The sequence below is a fragment of the Diadema setosum genome, chromosome 6 (assembly GCF_964275005.1).
Source record: "Diadema setosum chromosome 6, eeDiaSeto1, whole genome shotgun sequence".
Lineage (NCBI taxonomy): Eukaryota > Metazoa > Echinodermata > Echinoidea > Diadematoida > Diadematidae > Diadema > Diadema setosum.
In genome coordinates this window covers 2,638,764-2,663,244 of record NC_092690.1, presented here as the reverse complement: position 1 = coordinate 2,663,244, position 24,481 = coordinate 2,638,764, and the positions used below count along the sequence as shown (strand labels likewise).

Below are 24,481 nucleotides of genomic sequence, written 5' to 3'. Positions count from 1 at the left end.
CATCGAAATTTCGTTACAACCAAACAAATAAACAATAAAAGAAAACATAGAGCGGAAAATGTGGCGGTCTGAATTTTTACTTCGTTGTAACCGAAATTTCATTGTAGCCGTGATGACGTGAGTGCACTGTACTCCTTAAGCTCAAAAGGCTCAAATAATACTTAAAATGTCCACAAACATTTCCATATATCTTGACAGATCAAAAATAAGACTGATTCCATTGCTGTGAGATTAATCGCAATATCATTTATTTAAATACTATTCATTGAAAACATCTACGCATCTGAATCGCCGTAACCACACTTTCTTACTGCGACTTTTTTTCCGCGGCTTGTTTATAGACATCCCATCTTGAATGACTTCCACGTCAAGGATCTGCCTATTTTTACTGTAATTGAAACTGAAATTTGTTCTGCTTTCAATTTCTCCATCGCAGCCAGAAAGCCTGAGATGTAAATACTGGACAATATTTCAATGTACTACCGTATAGTGAGTTATTCCTCTCTGTCTTGAATTAACAGTCGCATCTAGCTCGCCCAATATTTACAGTGTTCTAGTTCTGTGATTTAACTTGTTTTCTAATTTATTGATGCCGTTTTCCACAGAAGTTCCATGACTCGTGAGGCACGTTGGTTTGTGAGGTGAAGACACACCCGGTACAATCGGAGTCAAAGCAAAAAATGACGCACTGTTCCCGTCCTTTGAAATAAGATAGGGAACTACAGCACGCTGTATCAGTCTCAAAACTGTTCATGTTTGACTGCTCACATATTGCACACCGAAATGAATTTAAATCAACTGGCTGCCAAGTGATTCGAAGATATTATCACCGCGTGCTCCAGTTTAAAGAGGATGCGTGTAAAAGTTGAGTTGCCATGGTATAGCGTCTTTTTCAGCCACGATTCTAAAACTGCTTCATGTAGCCGGGTATGCAGAGAATGCCGCCGGGAACGGCCGGCCGCCAGGGCCGCTTGCGCCCCGTGATTGTGCGGTTGTAATCCGGTGGTGCCCCGCCGTCAAAGGTGGATACCTGCAAGAAATTGTTGTAAAAAGTGACAGTGCTATGAAATATATTGAATGGTAGGTGATGTCCTGATTCGTAGTGCAAACAGGGGAGGGGGGGGGGAGCTCAGAGCTGTACCCCTGGCAGACCACTCCTTTACTGTGTAAACCTGAAACCTACAATTGACATGAAGGATGTTCTCAAAAAGAATAATCCTTCCTAAATCTCACAACGGAGAGTTATCCAGATCATCACAATTATTTAAGGAGTTATTCCATTACGTACATTTATTATGCCACGTTCAAAATCTTGGGAAATACTTCTTTTGATATTAGAGCTCATGGTTGCTCAGAAACTAACCTTCACTGCCATGATTATTACAAGAACTTAGTACGTTCACTTGACGTTAGTAGCTTGATAAGACGGAAGACTTCCCAAGATATTACAGGTCTTCATTACTTACCTTCTGATTATAGTAGTGATAATATTCCTGTTTATGTTACACCATGAAGCTAAAGGTGACTCCCCTTATAACGAAGTCCAAAAGGGTTAGAAGAGTGGATGCAGAAATGTATTTAAATTTACCGTGTATAATATTTCGCTATGTCTGTAAAGGAGGCTCCTGGAAAGCTACAATATTTTGTCTTCTTTCGCTATATTGGTTGTCAGTGGTTATACAAAAATGTCGTTAGCCGAACAGTAATGTAAATCAAGATAAATAGATCCTAATTGCGGATATGAATTCTAACTCCATTGTAGCATGAATTTGAATATATACGTTTTCGTTATGATTGGAGTGCAGTGTTTTATAGTAAATTAAATTCTTCGTTCCTTGACCAAAATGTTGACAAAAATTATGTTTCTCATAATGGGTCTTACATGTCATTTGAATGATATTCATGTAATGTATTCTACAATTTGTTGAAAGCAAATAAACATACAAATACCCTGGTATGGTTAATAAATGAATGAAATGCCTGAGTGATTTAAGCAGAACGTATTCAAAGTTAACACAAAGTATTGCACAATGCGGTTTGGGTACCGCTTTCATCGATGGTAATTAATCTTGTAACGCGGGGGGTAAGAGTGCCTAACAGATGATAACTTTTGCCCTGACGTAGCAACGCACCTAGCTCACTGCCTAACCCGTTGGAAGTGCTCTCTTTTTATTCTTTTTTTTAAGCCCCCCCCCCCCCCCCCCACCATAGTTACGGCCGCTATAGGGCTCACACCCATAAATATTTCCCCATAGGGATGTGTGTTAAAAATCAAATTTCAAAAAATTCTGTAAAATAGTTGGGATATATGAGGTGTTTCAGCTTCACTAACCTGGATAAGTGAGATATACCCTTTCATCCATCAAATTTTCAGGGTGGATTCTTCAGTCCAAATTCTGTCCAGGGGTCCGCAAAGCCAGACTACGAGTTCTTGTCACTCAAAAAATCCGTACACGTACCCAATGAAATATAGTCCCCTCAAATTCCACCAGAAAAGCTTTCATCTTCCAACCAAAATGCAATTTGTAGAGGAATTCATACTCAATATCTACAGCTATTCAGTTTTTTTGCCAAACTACATCATTGATTTTTGATTAATTTTTTCTTCATTTATTTTGGTATCTTTGGTACGAATTTGTGAAGGGGTCTGGGACATTCCACTGTATTTACGGGTGTGAGCCCTATAAGTTACAGTGCTATGAACACCGATGAAAATGGATTCATCGATACAACACTTGCTACAGAGTGTGGTACGGACCTGCAGTGTCGTAGAGGGCGCGCTTGCAACAAGCCGTCGTGACGTCTTCCTCGGTGGTCGTGGTTTCCCAATCGGGGTCTTATCCGGCAACGGATGCTTCAGTATCCCGATACTCTCGTCTGGAAGGATGAAGATGAGATTGATGTTAGTGATGCTTATGATGATGGTGATGATAACACTACGTGGCGATTGTGACGCTGATGTTGGTGATGGAAACAGTGATGATTTAGGTGAATGTAAATTTGACAATGATCTGTGGGATTAAATGTGGTGAACCTGTCACTGGAGAGCTGGCATTAATAATGTCACCTTGGTGATGAAAATGATGATGATGATGATGATGATGATGATGATGACGATGCTGATGCTGATGATGATGACGATGAAAGTGGTGACTTGTGATCGCAAATTAATCCAATACAAAGGGTGTCTTTGACATGTTTGAAATATCATATTGCTCTTGCATTACACTATTTATGTATCTCCAAGAAATTGACATAGTGAAAGAAGCAAAACAACAACGAGAAATGAATTTCCATGATTATATCTCTGTCATTTTACAGCTTTCCGTGTACCACTACATAGATGACAATTCGAAATGGGATTATGTACTATCATTGATAGAATTGTCCATGGTCAAGTGTCATTATTACCAACCGTTGAAAAAGGAAATCGGTAGAAGTAAAAACAAACAAACAAACAGGTTTTTTATAGTCTCATTGTATTATTACAGATAAGAGATGGATAAGACATTCATATTTCCTTCCTTTCTTTTTTAGAATTCCAGAGAATAATTATAACAGTAATTTTGACATTCTATGAGGGTTTACTCCGCTTGTGTAATGGCTAACCCAGTCATAGAATGGTGTGTACGCACCCAGTACTTTGGGGGTGATTCTTCGTTTTCTCGGTACGTACTGGAACGGACTCGACGTCGTCATTAGAGTTGTATGCTGATAGGAGATAAAAGAAAACCAACAAACAAAATTATAGTACAGTCAAACCTGTCTTAGCAACCACCTGTCTGTGACGTCCACCTGCCGTATACAACCACTAACACAATTTCCTTCGAGAGAAAGCATGTTAGAGAACCTGTCTATCGCGGACACCTGTCTATAACGACCACTTTTGCCTCCCTTGTGAGGCCGCTATAAACATGTTTGACTGTAACAAGATAATTTCTTTCTCTTTTGAAATAAATAATGCCTACATGAGTGTCAAAGTCCATTTCCCCACCAAATTTGACCAATGTGTACAGAAGAAAAAAGAAAGTAGATAATAGAAGATGTTTCAAGGGTTTTTATCGCAAAACGAGCTAAGTTGAGATATCTGCGATCAAAATTGGTAACCACCAATTAAAAAAAAAAACGGAGAAAGATAATACAAAGTGTACGCAATATTCTTCATGACAACTTCGTGAATGCTTGTTGTTATGTTACAAGTTAAGTATCAGATATTTTCACAACCTATAAGAGCTTACAGATATACACACTAAACTGTGTAAGAGTTATAATATTGTCTAAGGATGTAGGTATATCGGGCAAGATGCAAACATATTATACACCTACAGATCAAATACGCAGATCCTGCATAATATTCAACATTAACCACACAATAGACTGACGTGAATGAGAATTCTTATAGAGGCCCACGAGCCTGCTTCAGCACATTGTGTAAGTTGATTAATCAGGCTCCTTCCAAACAATACGGAGTTTGAATATCAACAATGTGGAGAACGGCTTAAAAGAATCCGTACTCTGGCTCTTAGCTTTTCAGTAGGGGGTGCATGTGTGTATTTACGTTTGTTGGATTTCTTGATTATTGGGCGGGATTTCGTTTGTCAGTTCGTATGTTTACGTCGGGTTTCAAACAATGGTTGTTTGTTTTTACCTTAGCACAAGCAGGTAGCAGACGCTCCTCCTCCTCCTTCGCCTTGTCCAGTGCATTCGGTGTGGGTACTGGTGAAATGAAAGCAAGATGGCGGAGCGATGGAAGAATAATTCAATTCAATTTAATTCAGTTCAATTCAATTCAATTCGTTTATTAATCTCATTTTCTGATATGAATTTTACAATACGAAAACGGAAAAAAAAAGATAATCTTTCATTTACATACATGTACATCTGTGAAAATGAAAAAAAAAGAGAACTTTGATAAAGCCAAAAAGGACTTTCACAAAGTTCAAAAAGTTTGAATTCAAAATTAAAATTTACTTTTATGATAAATACGGAATTCAATTCAATTCAATTCAATGTTTTATTTCATTATTCGACAAAAAAGATATGAACATCACTTTTTTGATAACAGACATTAAGGTGCGTAAAGTATAACATGAAAGAATGTATATACAATGATTGTACCACCTTATAATGATTATAAACTATCATATAGCTCAAGTGATTAGAAGTAATTATACAGTATGCAAAATTCGAAAAATGGAGGGACCCACTAAGAAGACAAAGCTTGTAGATTGAGACGGATGAGAAGTTCGGTGCTCTTCTGGTAGCGGCGAATCTCACGAAGTGCGACTGTGCCGGGATATAATAAAAGTGCGACTGTGCCGTAGATATAATAAAAGATATTAGAAATGGATGGGACTGCTAAACTAACATCCTCATTTACTGGTACTCTCATTGAATGCTCTTTTTCTTTTAATATTGTCATACTCAGGAGGTGGGTGTATTTGGATTTTTCTTCAGCGGTGTCAAGCATATAGTCTTACCTATCCCCGACGCGGCCAGGCTCTTGTTCTTGTTGCAGCCGAAGCGAGTGGCGCGCCCCGGTGGGGCCGGTGGTAGCTTGAACTGTGACTTCATTAGCGACTGCATGATGTGAGTGCTGGAACTTGAGGGGTCCCCGTGTGTGATGATTGTCTTCACCGTACAAACGGGCTGGAATCATGGCAAACGACAGAAGAAGCAATGGACATAATATAGGGGAAAGTGGCATCTGCAGTGCAAACTCTATATGAGATATATATATTTGATGGTTTCAAAAAGAATCTCAAGACATACATTTTCAATTTAAATTGACCATACCTGTATGTATATGTGTACGTATATTGTTTGTTGGTTTCTTGTCTTATCATTATCTGTGATACTGTTGTAACGTGACACAATAAGTATGTACTCTGTTCTATGTATAGCGCCTTGAGTATCTTTTTTAGGTAGAAATGAGCGCTTTATAAGAGTCTCACTATTATTATTATTATTTTATATAGCAGAAGTAGAAGTAGTAGTACAATGTAGTAGTAGTAGTAGTAGTAGTAGTAGTAGTAGTACGTTTGTAGTAGTAGTAGTAGTAGTAGTAGTAGTAGTAGTAGTAATATAGGGTAGTTAAGTAGTAACAGTAGTATAGTAGGCCCTATACCTATTACATTGTTAGTACTAGTAGTAGTTTAGCAGTAGTACAGGGTTTTAGTAGTAGTAGTAGTAGTAGTAGTAGTAGTAGTAATCGTTGTTGTAGTTGTTGTATGGCAGTAATAAGTAAGAGTATTAGTAGTAGCATGGATAGTATATAGTAGTAGTAGTAGTAGCAGTAGTAAAAGTAGTAGTAGTAGTAGTAAAAGTAGTAGTAGCAGAGTTGGATGAGGGGTATAGGATTAGTAGTAACGTCAATAGCAATGGCAAAACAAGTTAAAGAAGTAATCGTCACAGAAAAAAGCCATTAAAACAGTAAAAAAAGGAGCCAAAATAAAACAAACACACACCCACCTTTGTGTATGAACATTCGTTCAATGCAAAAACGGACAAAATGTATCTTGAAGACAAGTATACTTCATCAAACTGATGAAATTTAAGAACATAGCAAAATTCACATAATAACTTCAATCCTTTGTGCAATGTACATGATATGACCACCCTTTTTGAAACCGACCGCGTAAACATTGGCGCACAGAACGCTTAGTACGCACTTCACTGCGCGCAGAGCACATAAAAATAGATTGGCTTTGACCGTTGATGAGGATGGTGTGGGAAAACGCGAAAATTCATTGTTCATTAATGGTTTTAATCAAGGACAAAATTTCGAATGAATATTTTCACCGAATCGTAATGTAATGTCTACGGAAGTTTCTAAAAAGCTTCGTATAACACGGCGTTCAATACAACTCGGTTTGCGTGCATTGTCAATGCAAAAACAGCGGTCGATCTCAATAAGGAGCTTTACCGCGGGGAGCTGAAACGAGGCCACGTATGTTCGACGGCGATATTTTTGCACTGAAACTTCGAATCGAAAAGGGAACAACAGATAGTGCTGGATTTTCTCAATCACGTAGGTCAAGTTTTTAAAGTGAATTTCCGTGTTAAATATTTTTATCAAGCAAATAAACATTAGGCGGTCGATGAGTAGTAGGTCCAACCATACATTGCATATAATATTCTCGTGATATTGCCCTACCTCATTGGTTAGCCTGCGTAGATGAGCGACATGCATGGGATGTGGCTTGTTCTTCCGATGGCTCGAAGTCGGCCGCTTCTGCCTTAGGATGATGGTCTTCGGTGTGTAATCTATCTGGTAGTTGGTCAGTTCAGGAATCCATCCAGATGCCACCTCACCAATGACACTGTATCGTGAATGGCAATATTATAGAATTGTATTTTAATATAGTTTCATTTATTGTGTTGTAAGTTTATCCGGGGCCACCTTCCCAATCACGATCTGCTTATGACGATGGTCCCTTGCATTTCCAATTTCATATGATAATTGTACAGGTCAATTTATATTTTCTTTAAACCCAATTTGAAAATATTTCTTATCGTACAATCTGCATTCAATTTGGCATTGTAAATGTTGTACATGTTTGATTCCCTATATACATTATCCTTATACAATCGTACCCCAAATCTGTATTAATGCGTATTAACAAGTTATATGGTTTATGACATATCGTATCAAATTTTGTTATACATTGTAATTAAAACGGAATCTAGAAATAAAACTGAACTTAGCTAGTCATTGGAAAAAAAAAATCAGAGAGAAGTGAGCATAAATCCTCTATAGTTCATTTCAATTCATTTAATATCTTTTCTTTTCATTTTATTTCGGATATCTCATTTCCGACAATAAAACCTATTTTCATTGCGATAAGTCATTTGAATAATGATATACACAAGACTCATACAACTATATGTAATCAAGGATAATACTGTGAACTGACAGACTGAAATACAATCAATGTTGTTATGACAAATACAGAATCATAGCTGTTGGAAACGGTGGGGACTTCTAAAAACAAGGGGTTGTAATCTGCAGTCTCCTATCATAAACAACATTTTCGATTAAGAGTCTGTTTAAGACTGATATTATATATATATATATATATATATGTAATATGAAAGTTCTGCATCGGTGTGTAATAAATAGATATCAAGAGTAAAAACAGTCATATAAACACCGCAGGAGCCATAAAATGGACTGACGTTTCAGTCAAAGACCTTTATCAAAGTAGGTCACTTACTTTGATTAAGGTCTTTGACCGAAACGTCAGTCCAATTTTTTGGCTCCTGCGGTGTTTATATGACTGTTTTTACTCTTGATATCTATATATCTATATCTATATATGTATATATACATATATATATATATATATATATATATATATATATATATATATATATATATATTAAATTCAGGTAAACTTTTTTAATTCAAGATTCCTTATTCCTAAGTTGTTTTTCACAGTTTAATCAGTTACTGTCAATAGATCTTAATGTGATTGAACTATCTGGCGCCGTCCTATGAGCTGACAAAGAAATGCGATTGCAATATACTTTTAATTGACACCTTTCACTCTTCCATCACTTTTATTAACAGAGGCCCATGAATAAAATGCAAACACGAGAAAAATTCCTATTTTGATACTAAACATGATTATTCAAATTCAAATTCAAATTCAAATTCAAACTTTATTTTCACTTTCTTCCTTCAACAGAATTATAATCGGCAGGCATGCACAGTTCAATTGCAAAAGCTTAAGAATAATAAACAATTGTCTGAAAATACTGCACACATATCTGCTGCAGATATCTGTGACTCGCTTTCTTTCAAACAAATAGTTGTAACGATACTTTACTGTGCAAACCTTCCTGTGGTCACTTGGATCTGATGCATAGTGATAGTCATGTATCTACTTATTTTCCATAAGATGAGTGTTATGTCTGATATCATAAATTCCAATAATGTTTATAACTCACTGTATACGGTTTAAATGTAACTCGAGTTTCATGTCAAAATACAAATGAATTAATTTGTGATATAGGCCTAGACACTTAAGACTAATATTCAAATTAGACAAGTTCAAATCTAGTATCAAAATAAAGACACTCGGAGATTAAGGACTATTTTCATTTCAATTGTAAAAACACTACGAGTTCTTTCAACTTGTCTCAGGCTGATATTAATCTACTTTATCTTAATATCATTTAATTCTGGTGTGATGTCTGTCTTTACACCATTTTGCGATACATCCGTAATATTCTATGACTGGATTTGTTTCAAAATTGGGCTTATATCTTTCATAATAGACCAGCTAAAATAACGAATGCTATCCTCATATTATAGTGTTAACCATAATCACTCACCGCCCACGGGTGTTGATAAAATTCGAGGTTGGAGAATTCGTCGAACCTGGAAATGATATTCCAGCGCTTGCCATTATTCTTTCTGTAGTTCTGCGTCACTCTCCCGGGTCTAATTTATTTTCCCTATATTTTTGAACGTCATTTGTGGATCCGCCTTACGGAGTATCTAATCTTTCATGAACTTTTTAGTGATGGCACCTGCCCATTCTGTACGGAGAGAACTGGTTGTCATGGCATACCATTAGACGCGCCCTGTGCGCACCAGGGTATGCGCGGCGCGTGTCATTGTACTGTTCAAGGTTATGACGCAGTTGATGCGTCATAAGCAACTGCGCGCTTGCGTCACAATAGAGTGCTTGCAAATAATGCGAATCTCGAAGGGGTATGATCTCGTGACATGCGTCACATTTCAAATCCATTACCAGGCAATATTGCAAATACTAAAGTATGATATTTCATAAGACAGATAATGAGAGGATCAAATACAGCTAACGACTGGCGGGACAGTCGAGAGTGAAAGCTGAACAGAATGGCAAAAGACAAAAATGGGAAATTGGTTAAAAACGAAATTTCCTTGAAGCCATGAAATCAGAATGATTACAAATTCTAAAACAAATAGATTATGTCCTTATTTATCTTTACACTTTCTTGCTAAACCAATTTGCTTTTTATAGGCCTTGAGGTATACACACACACACACATATATATATATATATATATATATACATATATATACATATATATGTGTGTGTGTGTGTGTGTGTGTGTTTTGTACAGGGCCTACTCGAGTATTTGGCATAGAAGTCTGAATTAAATGGAGTAAAATTAGGGCTCAGAGCAACAAGAATTATCTTGACCGTTCAAACAACCTATTATTTAAAGGCATTATTTACCATTTGCAGATGAAAATAGAAACCCCGCCTTAGTGTTTCAAAATGTGAGTTAGAGATAGCAACAACCGATAAATGTTAATCAGTATAATCAATGTTAAGTATTGTCAAACATACAAAATGTGAATAGTTATAATGAAATTGTCTCTAGAATAAGAGTCCAGAGCTATGGTTTACTGAGAAAAATTATATCTCCCTATATTCCAGGCTTTATTGCGACATTTTTATATAGTAAGATGTTTTGTGATACAGCTGACCTACACATGTGCATCAAACGTGGTAATTTTAACAGCTTCTAGATAACTGTTTCCAATGATAAACGGCACCTTTAAGTATAATGTTCCAAGACAGAATCATCTTCAAAAGTTCTCCTTATCTTCAAAATCAACCACAACCTTGTTTCTCTCCGCTCTGCATCCACACTCGTCCCTCCACATCCAGGTATGTTCACTGCGCCACTATTACAATCTCCACTTATCTCCCGGACCTCCTACCTTTACATGTTATAGGGATTGTGCTTTTCATCTCTTGTCCTATGAATGTGGAACAATCTCCCCATCAGCATTCGACGGGCCAATACCTTAGAATCATTTAATTCACTCCTTAAAACATATATCTTTCCAGGCAGTGTATATGTGTTATATTAGTGGTAGTAGCAGTAGTAGTAGTAATTGTTGTTATACATGATTGCCTATTGTAGTTATGTGTGGATGAACTTATTCACTGATTCTTTTTTACTCAATTGTTCTATATCTTTGCTTGACGTTCTCCGCTTTGAGACTCCCAAGAAGCTATAGGCTGCAGGCCCCGCTCATTAACTGTTTATGTGGTGTAGGTTAAAAATCAAGTACTAAAGTATGTATAGAGGCGCGCACAAGGAAGAGCGTACGTTCCTCAGTTGGAAATCACTGTCTGACTGTGGTGGGAACAAAGAGATTTTTCTCCTCCCCACTGGGGAAAATCTCTTTGGGTGGGAATTAGAGTATCAGATAGCGCCATTGTAGAGTTCAGCGGGTATGTCTTGGCATGGACCTACAACGTTGTAGGTCCATGGTCTTGGGGAATGAATTCTTGTCTGGGTATGACGTAATATAGCTGACTGTTAGGTGCATGCACTGGTCAGGGAGGAAGGCCTCGAGTTTGTCTTTTCCTCCTCTAGCAACCAGCGGTGTGCACCTAGGATCACCACATTCTTCATATCATGTCATATAATTTTCAGTTTGTATTTTATGTTGAAATGTCAAATAGAATAATGATAATAGATAACAATGTTGATGAAATAATATGAATGAGATGTGATTGAGAAGTGAAAGCGTTTTAAAAACTAGCGTAATAATTTCACTTGAATTATTTTTACCGTACTTCTAATAACACATAACATGACATTTCTTGAAGAATCGCCATATTCTCGTTTGAAAATATGTACATACCAGTTTATTTCGGATGTCTTCGCTGCATTTTCGTGAGGAATACTGAATACAGGTAAATGTAGCTTGTGTCTTATTGTTCTAAGTTGTCGAGTTATGCTACATACATGTCGTCTAGGCCCCAAGAGGATAACATACTGAGTAATTTGAAATTAATTCTTTAACTGGCTAGCAACCATGTAAACAACAAAACTATACTACGGGTATAATTATGACAGTGTTATAATTCCCCCTCCCCACAAGCACACACAATAACATCACAATTGCAATAAAATAATGCCCTCTAAATCCTCAGGTTGGTAAAATTAAAACATCACTCTACTGTAAGTCATCGACAGCTGCTCAACACTCACAAAAAAGTTGAGTATCCCTATTTTGATTTTCTTAATCTAGAACTCGAGTTTTCCTTAAAGACAAAATAGTTAACAGTCAATACTTTGATATTGTCAGTTCTCTAAGAGTAACACTTGATCTGTTTAGGCTTTGAAGAGAGGCTTACAAGGCAATATTTTGAGTATATATTTCTCATGCCAAGTTGTGACATGGGCCACGGACTCACGGGTGTTTTGAAGGTAAGAACCTTATTGCATGGGTATCATGTCAATGTTCACCAAGAAAACTCTCGCTCGATAAACAAATAAACCAACACAACGCGAAATATTAAAATCCAGAAATGACCAAATAAACATGAAAGCAGTAACACCGGGAACAGAAAGGAATCCGTACTTCCCCGCTAGTTGAGAAAATAATTTTTAGTCATCCCTGGGCCTGTTCAGACACTGACTGATCCTGGCCCAGTAGGAGACGGTCTGCGGCATCTGGGGTCCGTTCGGACCGCCCTTGAAGAGACGGGAGTAGAACTGGCACTTGGCGTTGATGCCCGAGCCCCTTCCCGGTGGCGGCTGAAAACGGCCCACGTAAGCCTGCACCACTCGTTTGCTGCACTCCACATCCGACGCGCAGGTTTCGAATGCTAAGCAAAGCGAGAGAAAACGAAGATGGCTTGTTAACCTCCTTACAGATCTAGGCCAAAACATTTTTTTACAGTTCACTATAGATAAGTACAATATTTACCTTCGACCGACAGGAAAAAAAAAAAAAAAAAACGAAAGAAAAATTGGAAGGAAAGAAAGAATGAATATATGAATGAATTGGTTAATGAATTTATGAATTAATTCATTAATTGATATATAAGGATATGCATATATGCAATGAAATCAATAAACTGAGCAAAAAAAAAAAAAAAAGTGGATACGCAAGGTCGAATTAAAACATACAATGTGCACAAGGACACTTTCATAGACCCGTGTTTCACCAAGAATTGAATTCCCAGAGAGTATCTCTGCGGTCACTCCCTAATTGACTTGCTAAGCATCCGCGTCCAAAGGAGGAAAAAAAAAAATCAAATACGATTCATTTCTGGACTGGTAACGCGTCGTCGATTGTTCCATCAAAAAGAGGGGGGATAGGCCTTATGTGCATTTATTTTCTTTCTATGCCAGTTAAGATTTCTATTAACAAATTAGATTGTCGACATTCACTACTGTACGTGGTTATGTGGATTCTATATTATAGTAAGTTTGCAACAATCTTCAAGTTTGACTGAGGCTAACTGAACCAGTAGAAGAAGACCCAACATCTGTATTTAGGCTGTGTTTTTGAGGTGTGACGCCTTTTTCCGAGGAGTGTGGACAGGGTTGGGCAACATGTTATTCTGAGAACAATACCCCCCCCCCCCCCCAGTTAGGATCATAATATATCAGTCAGACAAGGCACAATAAGCTTTCATCTCTAACATTAAAACTTGTCTAAGGGATTAAAGGGTGTGTACAGCACCTGGTGTACAGTTCTTGTCGAGGTGAGGATTTAGCTTAATTATAACGTTTTGCGAGATATTCAGAAACCACTCTATGAGATGTCAATTCTAGGGGTATCAAAAGTTTATTTGATGAAAATCGGTTTTGAAATGGCCGAGATATCCAAAAACAAGATGAAACAAAGAGATCCTAATAAAAGGCGTGGCCTGTCGCTTTTTATTACTATCACTTTTTTGGATGTCTCAGCCATTTGAAAGCCAATTTTCATCAAATAAACGTTGAATCCTTCTTAAAATTACGTGCTCTTTCATGTTTCATAAGAGGTTTCTCATAATCTCACTTAGGAATGTTCAAAACATGAATCCCCACCATAACCAGTTCTCTACAGTCCCTTTAAAAGACATTTATGTGGTGGAAATCTGAATCTAGGACCAGATTTGGAGTGCTTACAGATTCCTACGTCCCCGCCGGATTCGTGAGCCAGCTTCCACTGGTGAAAGTTGACTCCCATCGGGCCGCAAGGAAGGTTCTTGTAAGTCGACTGGCACGGGGGAAACGGGGGGTTGCACTCCGTCTCAACCTCGCATATGCAGCGGAGACATTTCTCGGGAACCGATGATTCTGACAAGATTAATTCATAAAAAAAAACAAGAGCAAAATGAAGAAACGTAATCTCACATTGTAAAGGAAAATTAAAAATTACTGTGAGTGTGAGCAAAGAACTAGATCTTGGCCATAGTTGTATAGAATCAATCCTACTTAGGGCCTAGATTCTAGGCCTAGGCTTAAGGTCTAGAATTCTACTCCTAATCCTATATCGACAAGTTCCCACTAGATTCTAATCGTTATAGACATGCATCTACTTTTCTATCCCAGGTCCCCGTAGATTATACAACTTGCAAGTACGACCATTAGGACCTTTACCCTACTTCTCACGTTTATAGATAAGAAATTCTAAAGGAAGGTGTCGAACTAGTAAAGGTTAAACTCGTTCTGTCAGAGAGAAGCAAACAGGCTCTATTTTCTTCTTGGAATAGCCTTCAAGCGGAAGGCGTCGAGGCAACATCACAATTAAGACTCGCATGAGCTTCAAGTCTGAGCTCACTGATCATTGGAAGGAGAAACATTGCATAAACTGACCAGCCCCTGCCGTGGATACATCACATGGAACTCCTCAGGACTGAATCCTTTGAATGGCCCTCTCTACAAGACTTAACTTGATATATTGGGCGTCATCATACTCAAGGGCGCCAGAAGCGCGGGGGGCAGGAGTGGCACTTGTTGCCCCCCCCCCCCCCCAAACAAAATGCTGGGGGGGGGGCAAAACGAGTTTTTGCCCCCCCCCCCCCCCCCCTCCCAAGTGCCCCCTGTAACAAATAATTAATCACTGATTTAAAGACCAAAATGAACAAAAAAGGCATATTTCTTGTCTAAATGTTGTAATTTCATAACTGAAAATGCAAAAACTTTCGCCCCTAACGGGGTGAAAATTATAATACACTAACAACATACATTATTGTATCTATACACTAATAGGAACTTATGAGTAAATTTTGTATATGGTAGCCTCGTGTCCTCGAGTGTGCCCGCTGAAACATACCTTTAGTAAGCCTTACATTTTTCATTTTATTCTTTGTTTTCTAGCAGTATAAGAATATTTTTATTGTTCGAACGATGCGATCACGTTTAAGCTTTTAATGAGTACATTTCAGATAAATTGCAAAGTGAAAAGTGGCTCGCTCGTTCTGCCCGTACTTATAGTAAAATGAAAAGTTTTCATAAGTTATTATCATAGTCCTTCGCAGTGATTTCTTTTACTATATTTAATTCCTCAGAAATTTAATTTAAAATGCTCTATAAAAGCGACTTTTATACTCTGTTTTTACAAAAAGTCCCTACCGTGGGAGGGGGTATCCCCCTCCCACACCCTCCCCCGCTCGGTCGCTTCGCTCCCTCGACGAGGATCTCACACCATCACATAATATAGGGCCTACCCCCGTATGTTAAAATCATAGTCCTTCCAACTGATTTTTTTTCAATATGTTAATTCCCTAGAAAGTTGCTTTTAAATGTTCTATACACGCGACTTTTACACTCTGTTTTTACAAAAAGTTCCTACCGTGGGAGGGGGTATCCCCCTAACACACCCTTCCCCGCTCGGTCGCTTCGCTCCTTCGACGAGGATCTCACACCATCACATAATGTACCCCCGTATGTTAAGATCATAGTCCTTCCAACTGATTTTTTCAATATGTTAATTCCCTAGAAATTTACTTTAAATTCTCTATAAACACGGCTTTTATAGGGACTCTGTTTTTACAAAAAGTCCCTACCGTGGGAGGGGGTATCCCCCCTCCCCCCGCTCGGTCGCTCGGTCGAAGAACTCACACCATTCACATTTATGTAGGTCTACTCCCGTAATAATCATACTCATAGTCCTTCGCACTGATTATTTTTCACTATGTTCAATTCCTTAGAAATTTGCTTTTAAATGGTCTATAAACGCGACTTTTGTACCCTGTTTTACAAAAGCTCCCTACACTGGTCGTGGGGGGAGGGGGGGGGAGATCCCCCTTTCCACCCCCCCCCCCCCCGCTCGCTCGCTTCGCTCCCGCGCCGAGGATCTCACGTCGTCTCAACCTTTGCCCCCCCCCCCCCCAAAAAAAAAAAAAAAAAAAAAAAAAAAAAAAAACCAGAAGTGTTCCTGCGCTGCGCGCTTAATACATAGTCTAATCCAGGTAGGCCTAGGCCTAGATCCTAACGTTAGAGATCTAGGTGCCTAACGTTAGATTCTTCATTCTAACATTAGTTAGGCCTAGGTCTAGGCCCTACCCCTCTAACGATAGGTAGATCTACGGCAGTACGCCTACTCTAGCTAGATACAGTCATGTCACTGACAACAGTTGCTGGTCTAACGGTTAGTCAAGATTTTAACGTTAGGACAAAAATACTTCAGTTAGTATGGTAGGTGTTCAACCCACCGACCGGGTCCATAACGACTGACCGCGCATTATAATGGCATTGCGCGTAGGCTCCCCTACAGAAAGAAAATGTACGCATGGGACTACGCGCAACGCTGTTCGATTCTTCACTGGGCTACGCTACTGAGTAAAATGTGGCGAAAACAACCAAGTATTCCCTCTAAATTACCGAAATTTCGCAAAATCGAGTAAGGCTTATCGTGTAACTACAGATAACTAGGCCTACCTTTGCTGACTCGTTAGATGTAGAGTATCCTTCCGTAATAAATTTGACGATTTTGATCGCAAAATTGTCACCGCCGCTTAAAGTACGATCGTGCACACACGTTACACATACACATGACATAAACATTTTGTCGCCCGCTACGACCGTACGAGTTGATGCAGAAACGAGAAATGAATGTGAAAAAAACAAACCAACTCATCTAATTTATTTCAATTACGATGAAAAGTTTCCTAATGAAAATCAAGTCAAATTCATCAAACAGTCCTTCAAAAGTAATATCGAAGGATTCAAAATATATTCAAATATCATTGGGGAAAAAATGACGGCTAGAAAAAAACAGCGGCCTGTCGAAAAAAACGCATTTAAGTGCCCTTTATACGTATTGTCAGGGTGGTCGGTTGAAATGAGCAGGGCAACTGAGTGCGGAAGAATGAGACCCCACGCGTTCGAAGCCGCCATCTAGAGCGCGTACCTCAGATCGCATTTTCAGTGCGCGCTTGTGAATCCGGAGTATTTTCTCCACACGTGAGTAAAATTTCAGGCAAATTGTGAGATTTTTCACGTTTCTATTGATAGAAAAACGTTAGGTGTCCGGTATTATGAACACTCAACCAAACTATCAGTAGGCCTAGGTGCCGTCATTTCAAGTATAAAACCATGACACCGACTCACTCCTAAACTCGTAGATGTAGGTCCTAGGCCTAGATCTAGATCTAGTCCAAACTAATCCAACTAGCGCAGCATAATTTTTGGTAGGCCTATTATGAATTTATAAGTTGAACTTACGTCGAAAAAGCAATTAATCCTTCTTCCAATTGTTAGTCAAGATCTAACGACAACATACTTGAGACAAAGCAGCATAGGCCTAGGCCTACTGCATAACTGCGCGCTCAGGCTACGTATCGTCGGATGAGAAACCCACAACTATTAACGTTAGTTATTATACGCACAAGACTCCTGAGTTTACGGCCGTACCTTGTCCTGTAGCTGTCACAGTAAATGATGACCCTGACAGGATACTAAGCAAAATGCCAAAAATTGTGAGATTCATCGCAGGTTTTCCTCTTCTGCTGTACCAGATGCCGATTGTTTGTCGAGATTTGAGAACACAAACCTTGTTAACACAAATAACAGCTACTTTGATGGAAGTATCACTCAGTTGTTTGGCTGTTGATTTCAGCATTACCATATCGGGCCGGAGGTACATAATAATAGAAATGCTAGAGTACGAGTGTGTACGTACTACACGACTGTATTACAGTGTGTACGTGTGGCCGTGGGTGTACATGTACGTACGCGCATAATACTATAGTACACATGCACAAGTCACACATACGGTCTAATTACCGTACTCCATACGCGCATGCACTATTAAGTTACCTCCGCCGCGCCGTCCAGCGTCGCGCCTAGAGCACTTCAGTGCGCCAGAGGCTGGGTCAACAAAGGTTGTGTTTTCATACTAATAATCGGCTTTCAACTCAAAAAGTTGAGAACGGATTTGCCGGAAAAGTTGATAATGACACAAGGATTAGATGACAAATGTTTTGTTTGTTTGTGTTTTTTTTTTTTTTTTTTTTTTTTGGTCTGATCAGGTTTTTTTAATTAATTTTTGAAGGATTTTTAATCTTTTGGCTAATTTCAAGCTTGCGCGTATGGGTTTGCACGCGCTCTTTATACTCACCGGTAGCTCTACTACAAAGCGCGTGCATTCTCTGCTCGTGATCGGGCGAGCGAGGCGCCGCTCATCTCACCTGCTTATATGCAAAATGAATATTTATGAATGAGGTGAAAGAGCGTCTAGTTCCTCAATGTCTGTCGTCGACACAGAGCTAGCTGTGATACATTGGATACAATAATATGCAGAGACTCCAAACCCAGATCAAAACGGGAGATTCCCCTACCTTCATTCATATCCTATCCAAACTTACGTATCTGTTCCTCTCACACTGCGAACTATGATTACTGTCATTAGGCTTTCTTCTTCTTCTTCTTCTTCTTCTTCTTCTTCTTCTTCTGCTTCTTCTGATTCAGTCTGCCTCCTTCAATAGGCTGAAAATTTTTGCAGACTGTGCTATCTATATCATAATACAGTTTATTTGCAGATGTATACAAGCACATAGAAAATTTAAAGAAAATAACTAACCACTGTGATCAACCGTTAGTCGGTTTCGGAATGATCCCACAGATTGCGCTGAAACAATAATAATTATATTCTGACGACAGGGAATTCCAGTTCCTTACAGTTCTTGGAAAGAACGAATGGCGGTGCGATTCAGTTCCCGAGTATGGTACCTATAGGAATGTGGTTGCGAGGCTCTCGTCAACTGAGAAACCTGTTTGATACTATATACGTAGGGTAAAATGGGGTAAGTGGGACACTTGGGCAAGTGGGACACTTGAAGGATTATGGGAACGTACATTGTTTAGGAGAAGGCATTTAGTGGAGTAAACGTTTTGTACGAATAAGCAAATATGTAGAAACAAAATGGATGATTTCATTGTGATAAAAATCAAAATCATGAGAGCTAAAATCGTCAAAAATCCTGAACATTCCAAAGCCTCACTCCAAGATTTTGCGTCAAAGCTATTTTATGAATAACAATGGATAAGACGTGGTAGTATTTAGTGTTCTATTTGACTATAAAAAAAACAACATATTTTAGTGTCGTAATTGAAAGATTGAACAACAGGTTTTAAACCAGATGTTCAACAAAAAGTAATTGGATTTTTACTTTCATTATCTATTAGTTTAATTTCGGGCATTTTCTCCTTAGATGAAATACTGATCGATGGTGTGTTGACAATGACGTCATCATCGAGATGACAGAGCTTCCTGTATGTGTTCTTTTCAATCAGGCTCATTAGACCTACTTTTTCTTCAAAATGTTTCATTGACAAGTTTACAGGTCCAAAAACTCCTGAACAGACTGGTATTAGCCATTAGAAGATTATCTTTTGATTAAAAAATGAGAATTTTGTAGACTAAATTACTCATAGAAATGGCATCTTTTTTGCCTGTATGAGACCATGATGTGTATAGGCGGCAAATTTGAAAAACGAAATAATGGACATGCACCTGGAAATTGGTTTTAAAATTATTTATCGTGATTAGGGTGCTACTTTTTTCGCCAAAACTTCTTGTAGGGAACTATTCATTCAAGTAACCGTCAGAATAGGGGAGAAAAATGTCATATTCCTTTAGTTGCGGCATTAAAATATTTCCTGTGCAACTAACCCTATGGGGTTGGGGTAAGTGGGCATTGGTGACTATAATAAGTTCCGCGTACTTCTACCTTTCTCATCTTGTGCAGTCAACCCTATAAATGCGTACAGTGCTGTCCCACTTACCCTATTACGTGGGGCAAGTGGGACAATGGAGTAGTCATGACCAAAGTGTAATCTTGAACTTAATTATGAATAATGTTTGCTAAAAACAATATCACTTATTAGTCTTTTGTTAATGGTCAAACTGTGATGCTTGAATATTTCTTGGCGTGTTTTATTTTTTAGTGATTTACAAAATAGGCTTAAGTGTCCCACTTACCCCACTTTACCCTAGTCCTGTGCTGAAAGAGGAGTTTAAGATTGATTGTGTATTGTGTATATGCATCATAATTAGCCTGTCATTTTCTCTGCGCTGTTCCAGAGTGGTCCAATCAAGTTCTTGCAGCATTTTGGTGACACTTGAGGTGTTATGGTAACTAAGAAATCGCTATGCAACTCTTAATACCTCATGCAACAAGAGCTAAGGAGGGCTTACTGGAAGTTATGTGGAATCTCTTTGATGTGGAATCTCTTTGTGGATTCTCATTTCTTCATTTCTCCAATTCTCGAGTCCTATGTTCGAAACAATTGAATTCTGTCTGGTATATGAAATATGGCCTAATTGGTGTAATCTTGCTTGCTCAGAGAGAGAGAGAAAAAAAAAAGATTTTTCCAAAAGTGATAAGGACTGGATTTGTCGAAAGTATTGTTGGAAACAACTTCCTTTTACATCGGATGACACCCCCAAGTATCATGACCCTTCAGTCAGCAAATCGCCAGTTGCCCTGTTGTGGCATGTCCATCCCCGTCGCTTGCTATGTCTGTTGAACAAATTAAAACTTTGAAACAGGAAAAAAAAAGTCTAAAAATGACTCACCTTAACTGTTTGCCACTTACAAAGAATATAGATGAATTGAGTCACCTAACTCATTTGACAGATTTCGATGTATTAACATATGAAGCTTATTTAGTTTTATGACATTATAACAGATAACGAATTGAATACTGAGTATTGATTCACACAATTTTCTTAGGAGAGATAGAAACCGCTCAAGTGTCGGAGTATATAGCTATGGATTGAAAAGAAAACATAAACTAAGACCTGATTTAGAAGAGAAAGATCTTGAAATGATCGTTGTTGATTTCTTTTTTCTTTTCTTTTCTTTCTTTTTTTGCCAAATGCTAAGCCATTCTTATAGGCCTAGTATAGTATCTGGTATAAACCACTAAACCGCCTGGGGGGGGGGGGTGGTGGTGGGGGAGAGGGGGGGGTCGGCTAAGACACCTCAAAATGAGCTCATGGCTGCGCCAAAGAGATTTTCCCCAGTGAGGTGGGGAGGAGAAAAATCTCTTTGGGCTGCGCCCAGTGCCACAAATTGTCTGCTGCCCTCAACGACCCGAATCGGTCTATACTTTGGAGGATGTGATAATGAGAAGTAACGAAGACAAGATAAGAAATGTTAAAGTGTTACCAATACTTTAAGTGATCATTACTTCATTTATTGTGTATTGGATAATAAAGCAAAGTGAAAACTGTTTGCATTGCATAAGTATATGTCCTAGAGCAGGAATTCAAAGAAAATTAATATATTGCTGTATAAAGAAGATATAAATTCACTGATCTGGACAGATGTTTTGGCAGAGCAATATGCTGAGAAGGGATACATGATATTTGAGAACAAGTTCAAGGGAATATTAGATAAACATGCACCTCTACGAAAGAAGAGAGTGAAAAAAAGAATCACCGTGGATAAATGAATGCATTATTGAACTTATTCGAAATAGAAACAAACAAAAGTAAAAAGCCAAAGAGATAGAACACCTGATGACTGGGATCGATACAGAGTATTAAGAAATAAAGTCACTGCTCAAATACGTTTGGCAAAGAGAGAATATATTTCAGCATCTATATCCTCTTGTCAGGATCAGTCAGGTGATACCTGGAAAGCACTGCAGCATATAATTATAATATACTCCCACATGCAGATAAACAAAACTTCTGCCATTAATCAGATGGAGGAAAATGAAGTAAAAATTAATGATAAAAATGTGGTAGCAGAAAAGATTTATTTCATTTTATTTAATATCTTTATTTTGTATTAAAACATAAATCAAACAAGTATACAGGAAACTATCTCAACCGATGATGATTTTCAGAGAAGACATGAAGGAGAAGAAATGAATGAATAAATTCAGATGATGATGATGACGACGATGATGATGATTTTTCATGAACAAGAAGAATAAGAAGAAAAAAAAAGCAAAAAAAAATGAATAGAGTAATAACGAAATTCATTTTAAAGAAAGAACTGAACGAGAAGTGTTAGAAATTAATGTTAAAAACGGCTTGCAGGAAAATAAATCAAATTAATGATATAGACATTATTCCAGCATCCGTCATAAAGCCCGTAGCAAGCCAAATTGTCAGACCTACTCACATTTTTAATATGTCTGTAACGTATGGCTCATTTCCCCGAGAACCGGGATATTGTCACGGGTAACCCCAATCCACAAAGGAGGGGATAAGCGTGAAATGGGTAATAACAGACTTATATCAGTTTTACCCATTTTTGCTAAAATTATGGAGAAATTAGTATGTAGTATGTTGCAGTTTTACAGAAATTTGATTAAAGGATCTAGTGGAAGTCAAATTGACTTGGCTTTAGACTGAAACATTCGACCGAAACAGCTCTGTTGAATGTGACGGAAAATTGGTCAGCTTTATAGACGAGGGTGAATTGGTAAGGAATTATGGTGGCCCTAGAATTGGGAAAAAAAAAAAAAAAAACTTTGGCACTGTCAATCATGGATGGTATTCCCATTGTATGAACTCAGGAAATCGGGACAAAGTAAAAGAGCTCTTACATGGTTTCAGAATTATTCACAATAAGACAGGTATCAGTGCACTGAACTTGTCAAAGGTGTTACGTCATCAATGCAGAGAGTAGATTGTGGTATTGACCGATTCTGTGACGCGCTATGTGTATTTTTGGCATGGGCGCAGCCATAGTGGGTGTATCAGCCGACCCCCCCCCCCCCCCCTCCGCACTCCCCCACCCCTCTCCCTACATTAGCACGCGCGCAGAATGAAAAACTGCTTTAGCCAATAGGCGTCTCGTACTGAGTGCGCAAATGCTTGCTTAGTGCGCGAACCTTTGTTACAAGTGCGTGTAAACATGTTGCCCCGGGGTGGGGGAGAGCAGGGGGGGTCGGCTGATACACCCACTATGGCTGCGCCCTGTGCCGTAAAATGTCTGCTGCCCTCAACGAACCCGAATCGGTCAATAGACCGATTCAATTTCGATGACCTATTCACCTACCGCCGCTAGCGGCGCTATAACGGTCGCCATAACTGGGGGCCAACGGGGGCTTCCAGCGAGCTAGCTACCCAGCGATCGAGTTGCACTTGCAGCTCAGCAGCCTAGCGTACCCATCGCGCATAGTTAGCCGGGCGCGGCCGCTGCGCCGCGGCCGGCGACCGCCGGCGCCGCGCTAATATTGTGATTGTTTACTCATTGTGGAAAAGTCATTTAGCGGCTTTTAATACCTTTCTTTTGGACAAGATTCAGACATATTGATCTACTTTGAAAGCTTCAAAGGAAAGATCAGGAAAACACATTATGCAGTTGTTGGGTGCACAAATAACAGAAAAAATGGAAGTGGAAGCTGCACGGCAGTGTATGAAATTAAGACACCGCTGACGCATGATGAATTAAACAGGAAATCGAAAAGAACGTTGAGATAATGTTCTGCCGGAACCTGCCTGTCCATTCATCAGGCACACACTTTTGTGAAAAGGTTACTGCTGCTGTCTTGAGCAACTCTGAGGTTGTAGTGAAACATTGCTATGAACTCCTTCTATAATGATCACATGGCTTGGATTTTAGTGCAGATGTTCCGCTCAGCCAACCTGGTCATTTGTAGCTGTTCAAGGTTTCTCTTGGCTTTCTCCACTTCGACATGTCCAGTAGACAGTTGTCATCTGCTTCTCTCCCCATGCAAAGATGAACAATTATTTTTCACAGATTTACTTCTACATTGCAGAGGAGAATGATGACATTGGGACAACAGTCATAACATACTACTTCATTAAATTTCCACATCTTTAAAACTATATCTATTTGCCTAAGAAAATGATTATATAATAATACCCTTTCATAACCCTTTGGTAATGTTTTGCTCAAAAGTGCTTATGCAATTCTTTTGAATTATAAGTAATTCTACGTCAAATTGACTGTTGTGTAAAACATATCTTATCGAAATCAAACGTGTTTTTTTTTTTTATTTGTCGGAAAATGTGGGATATGGAACAAGAAGAGTGACACGAATCTCCTTTGAAATGTTACCATTCCCGATATCACTAGCAATAGAGGTACAAGGCATACCCTCTCTTACAGTCCGCCCCATATTAACGCCTATAGCTTCGCCCAGATACCTGATGTTTCCGCCTGTTTTTGTTGTTGTTTTTTGATATTTGCAGAATAATTAATTCGGTCCCAGAGCTCTGGACAGACTTTTCGTGCTATCGGCGATAATG

General features: G+C 38.7%; 2 protein-coding genes across 2 annotated transcripts; both read right to left on the bottom strand.

The window, feature by feature from the left end:
* Positions 1-224: 224 nt before the first annotated feature.
* LOC140229902 (uncharacterized) lies at positions 225-10,001 on the bottom strand. Its single transcript, XM_072310101.1, has 7 exons — positions 9,340-10,001; positions 7,157-7,322; positions 5,481-5,649; positions 4,649-4,716; positions 3,636-3,711; positions 2,759-2,877; positions 225-1,030 (listed from the first exon to the last, which is right to left on the bottom strand). Exons 1-7 carry the CDS (start codon positions 9,411-9,413, stop codon positions 905-907), a joined length of 798 nt encoding a protein of 265 aa, XP_072166202.1. The 5' UTR covers positions 9,414-10,001; the 3' UTR covers positions 225-904.
* A 1,613-nt stretch (positions 10,002-11,614) lies between these two features.
* On the bottom strand, positions 11,615-17,908 carry LOC140229400 (lysozyme-like). The gene is made up of 3 exons (XM_072309654.1): positions 17,656-17,908; positions 13,924-14,094; positions 11,615-12,629 (listed from the first exon to the last, which is right to left on the bottom strand). Exons 1-3 carry the CDS (start codon positions 17,885-17,887, stop codon positions 12,409-12,411), a joined length of 624 nt encoding a protein of 207 aa, XP_072165755.1. The 5' UTR covers positions 17,888-17,908; the 3' UTR covers positions 11,615-12,408.
* Between the last annotated feature and the right edge of the window lie 6,573 nt (positions 17,909-24,481).

What these genes read in the sequence shown, in the direction of transcription:
- LOC140229902 (XM_072310101.1), bottom strand. Translation starts at nt 9,413, where the DNA reads ATGGCAAGCGCTGGAATATCATTTCCAGGTTCGACGAATTCTCCAACC. An exon ending in TTTATCAACACCCGTGGGCG is followed by an intron (nt 7,323 to 9,339) that starts GTGAGTGATTAT and finishes TTCACGATACAG; the next exon opens with TGTCATTGGTGAGGTGGCAT. An exon ending in TACGCAGGCTAACCAATGAG is followed by an intron (nt 5,650 to 7,156) that starts GTAGGGCAATAT and finishes CCATGATTCCAG; the next exon opens with CCCGTTTGTACGGTGAAGAC.
- LOC140229400 (XM_072309654.1), bottom strand. Translation starts at nt 17,887, where the DNA reads ATGTACCTCCGGCCCGATATGGTAATGCTGAAATCAACAGCCAAACAA. An exon ending in TGTGACAGCTACAGGACAAG is followed by an intron (nt 14,095 to 17,655) that starts GTACGGCCGTAA and finishes TAATCTTGTCAG; the next exon opens with AATCATCGGTTCCCGAGAAA. An exon ending in CGGCGGGGACGTAGGAATCT is followed by an intron (nt 12,630 to 13,923) that starts GTAAGCACTCCA and finishes CGCTTTGCTTAG; the next exon opens with CATTCGAAACCTGCGCGTCG.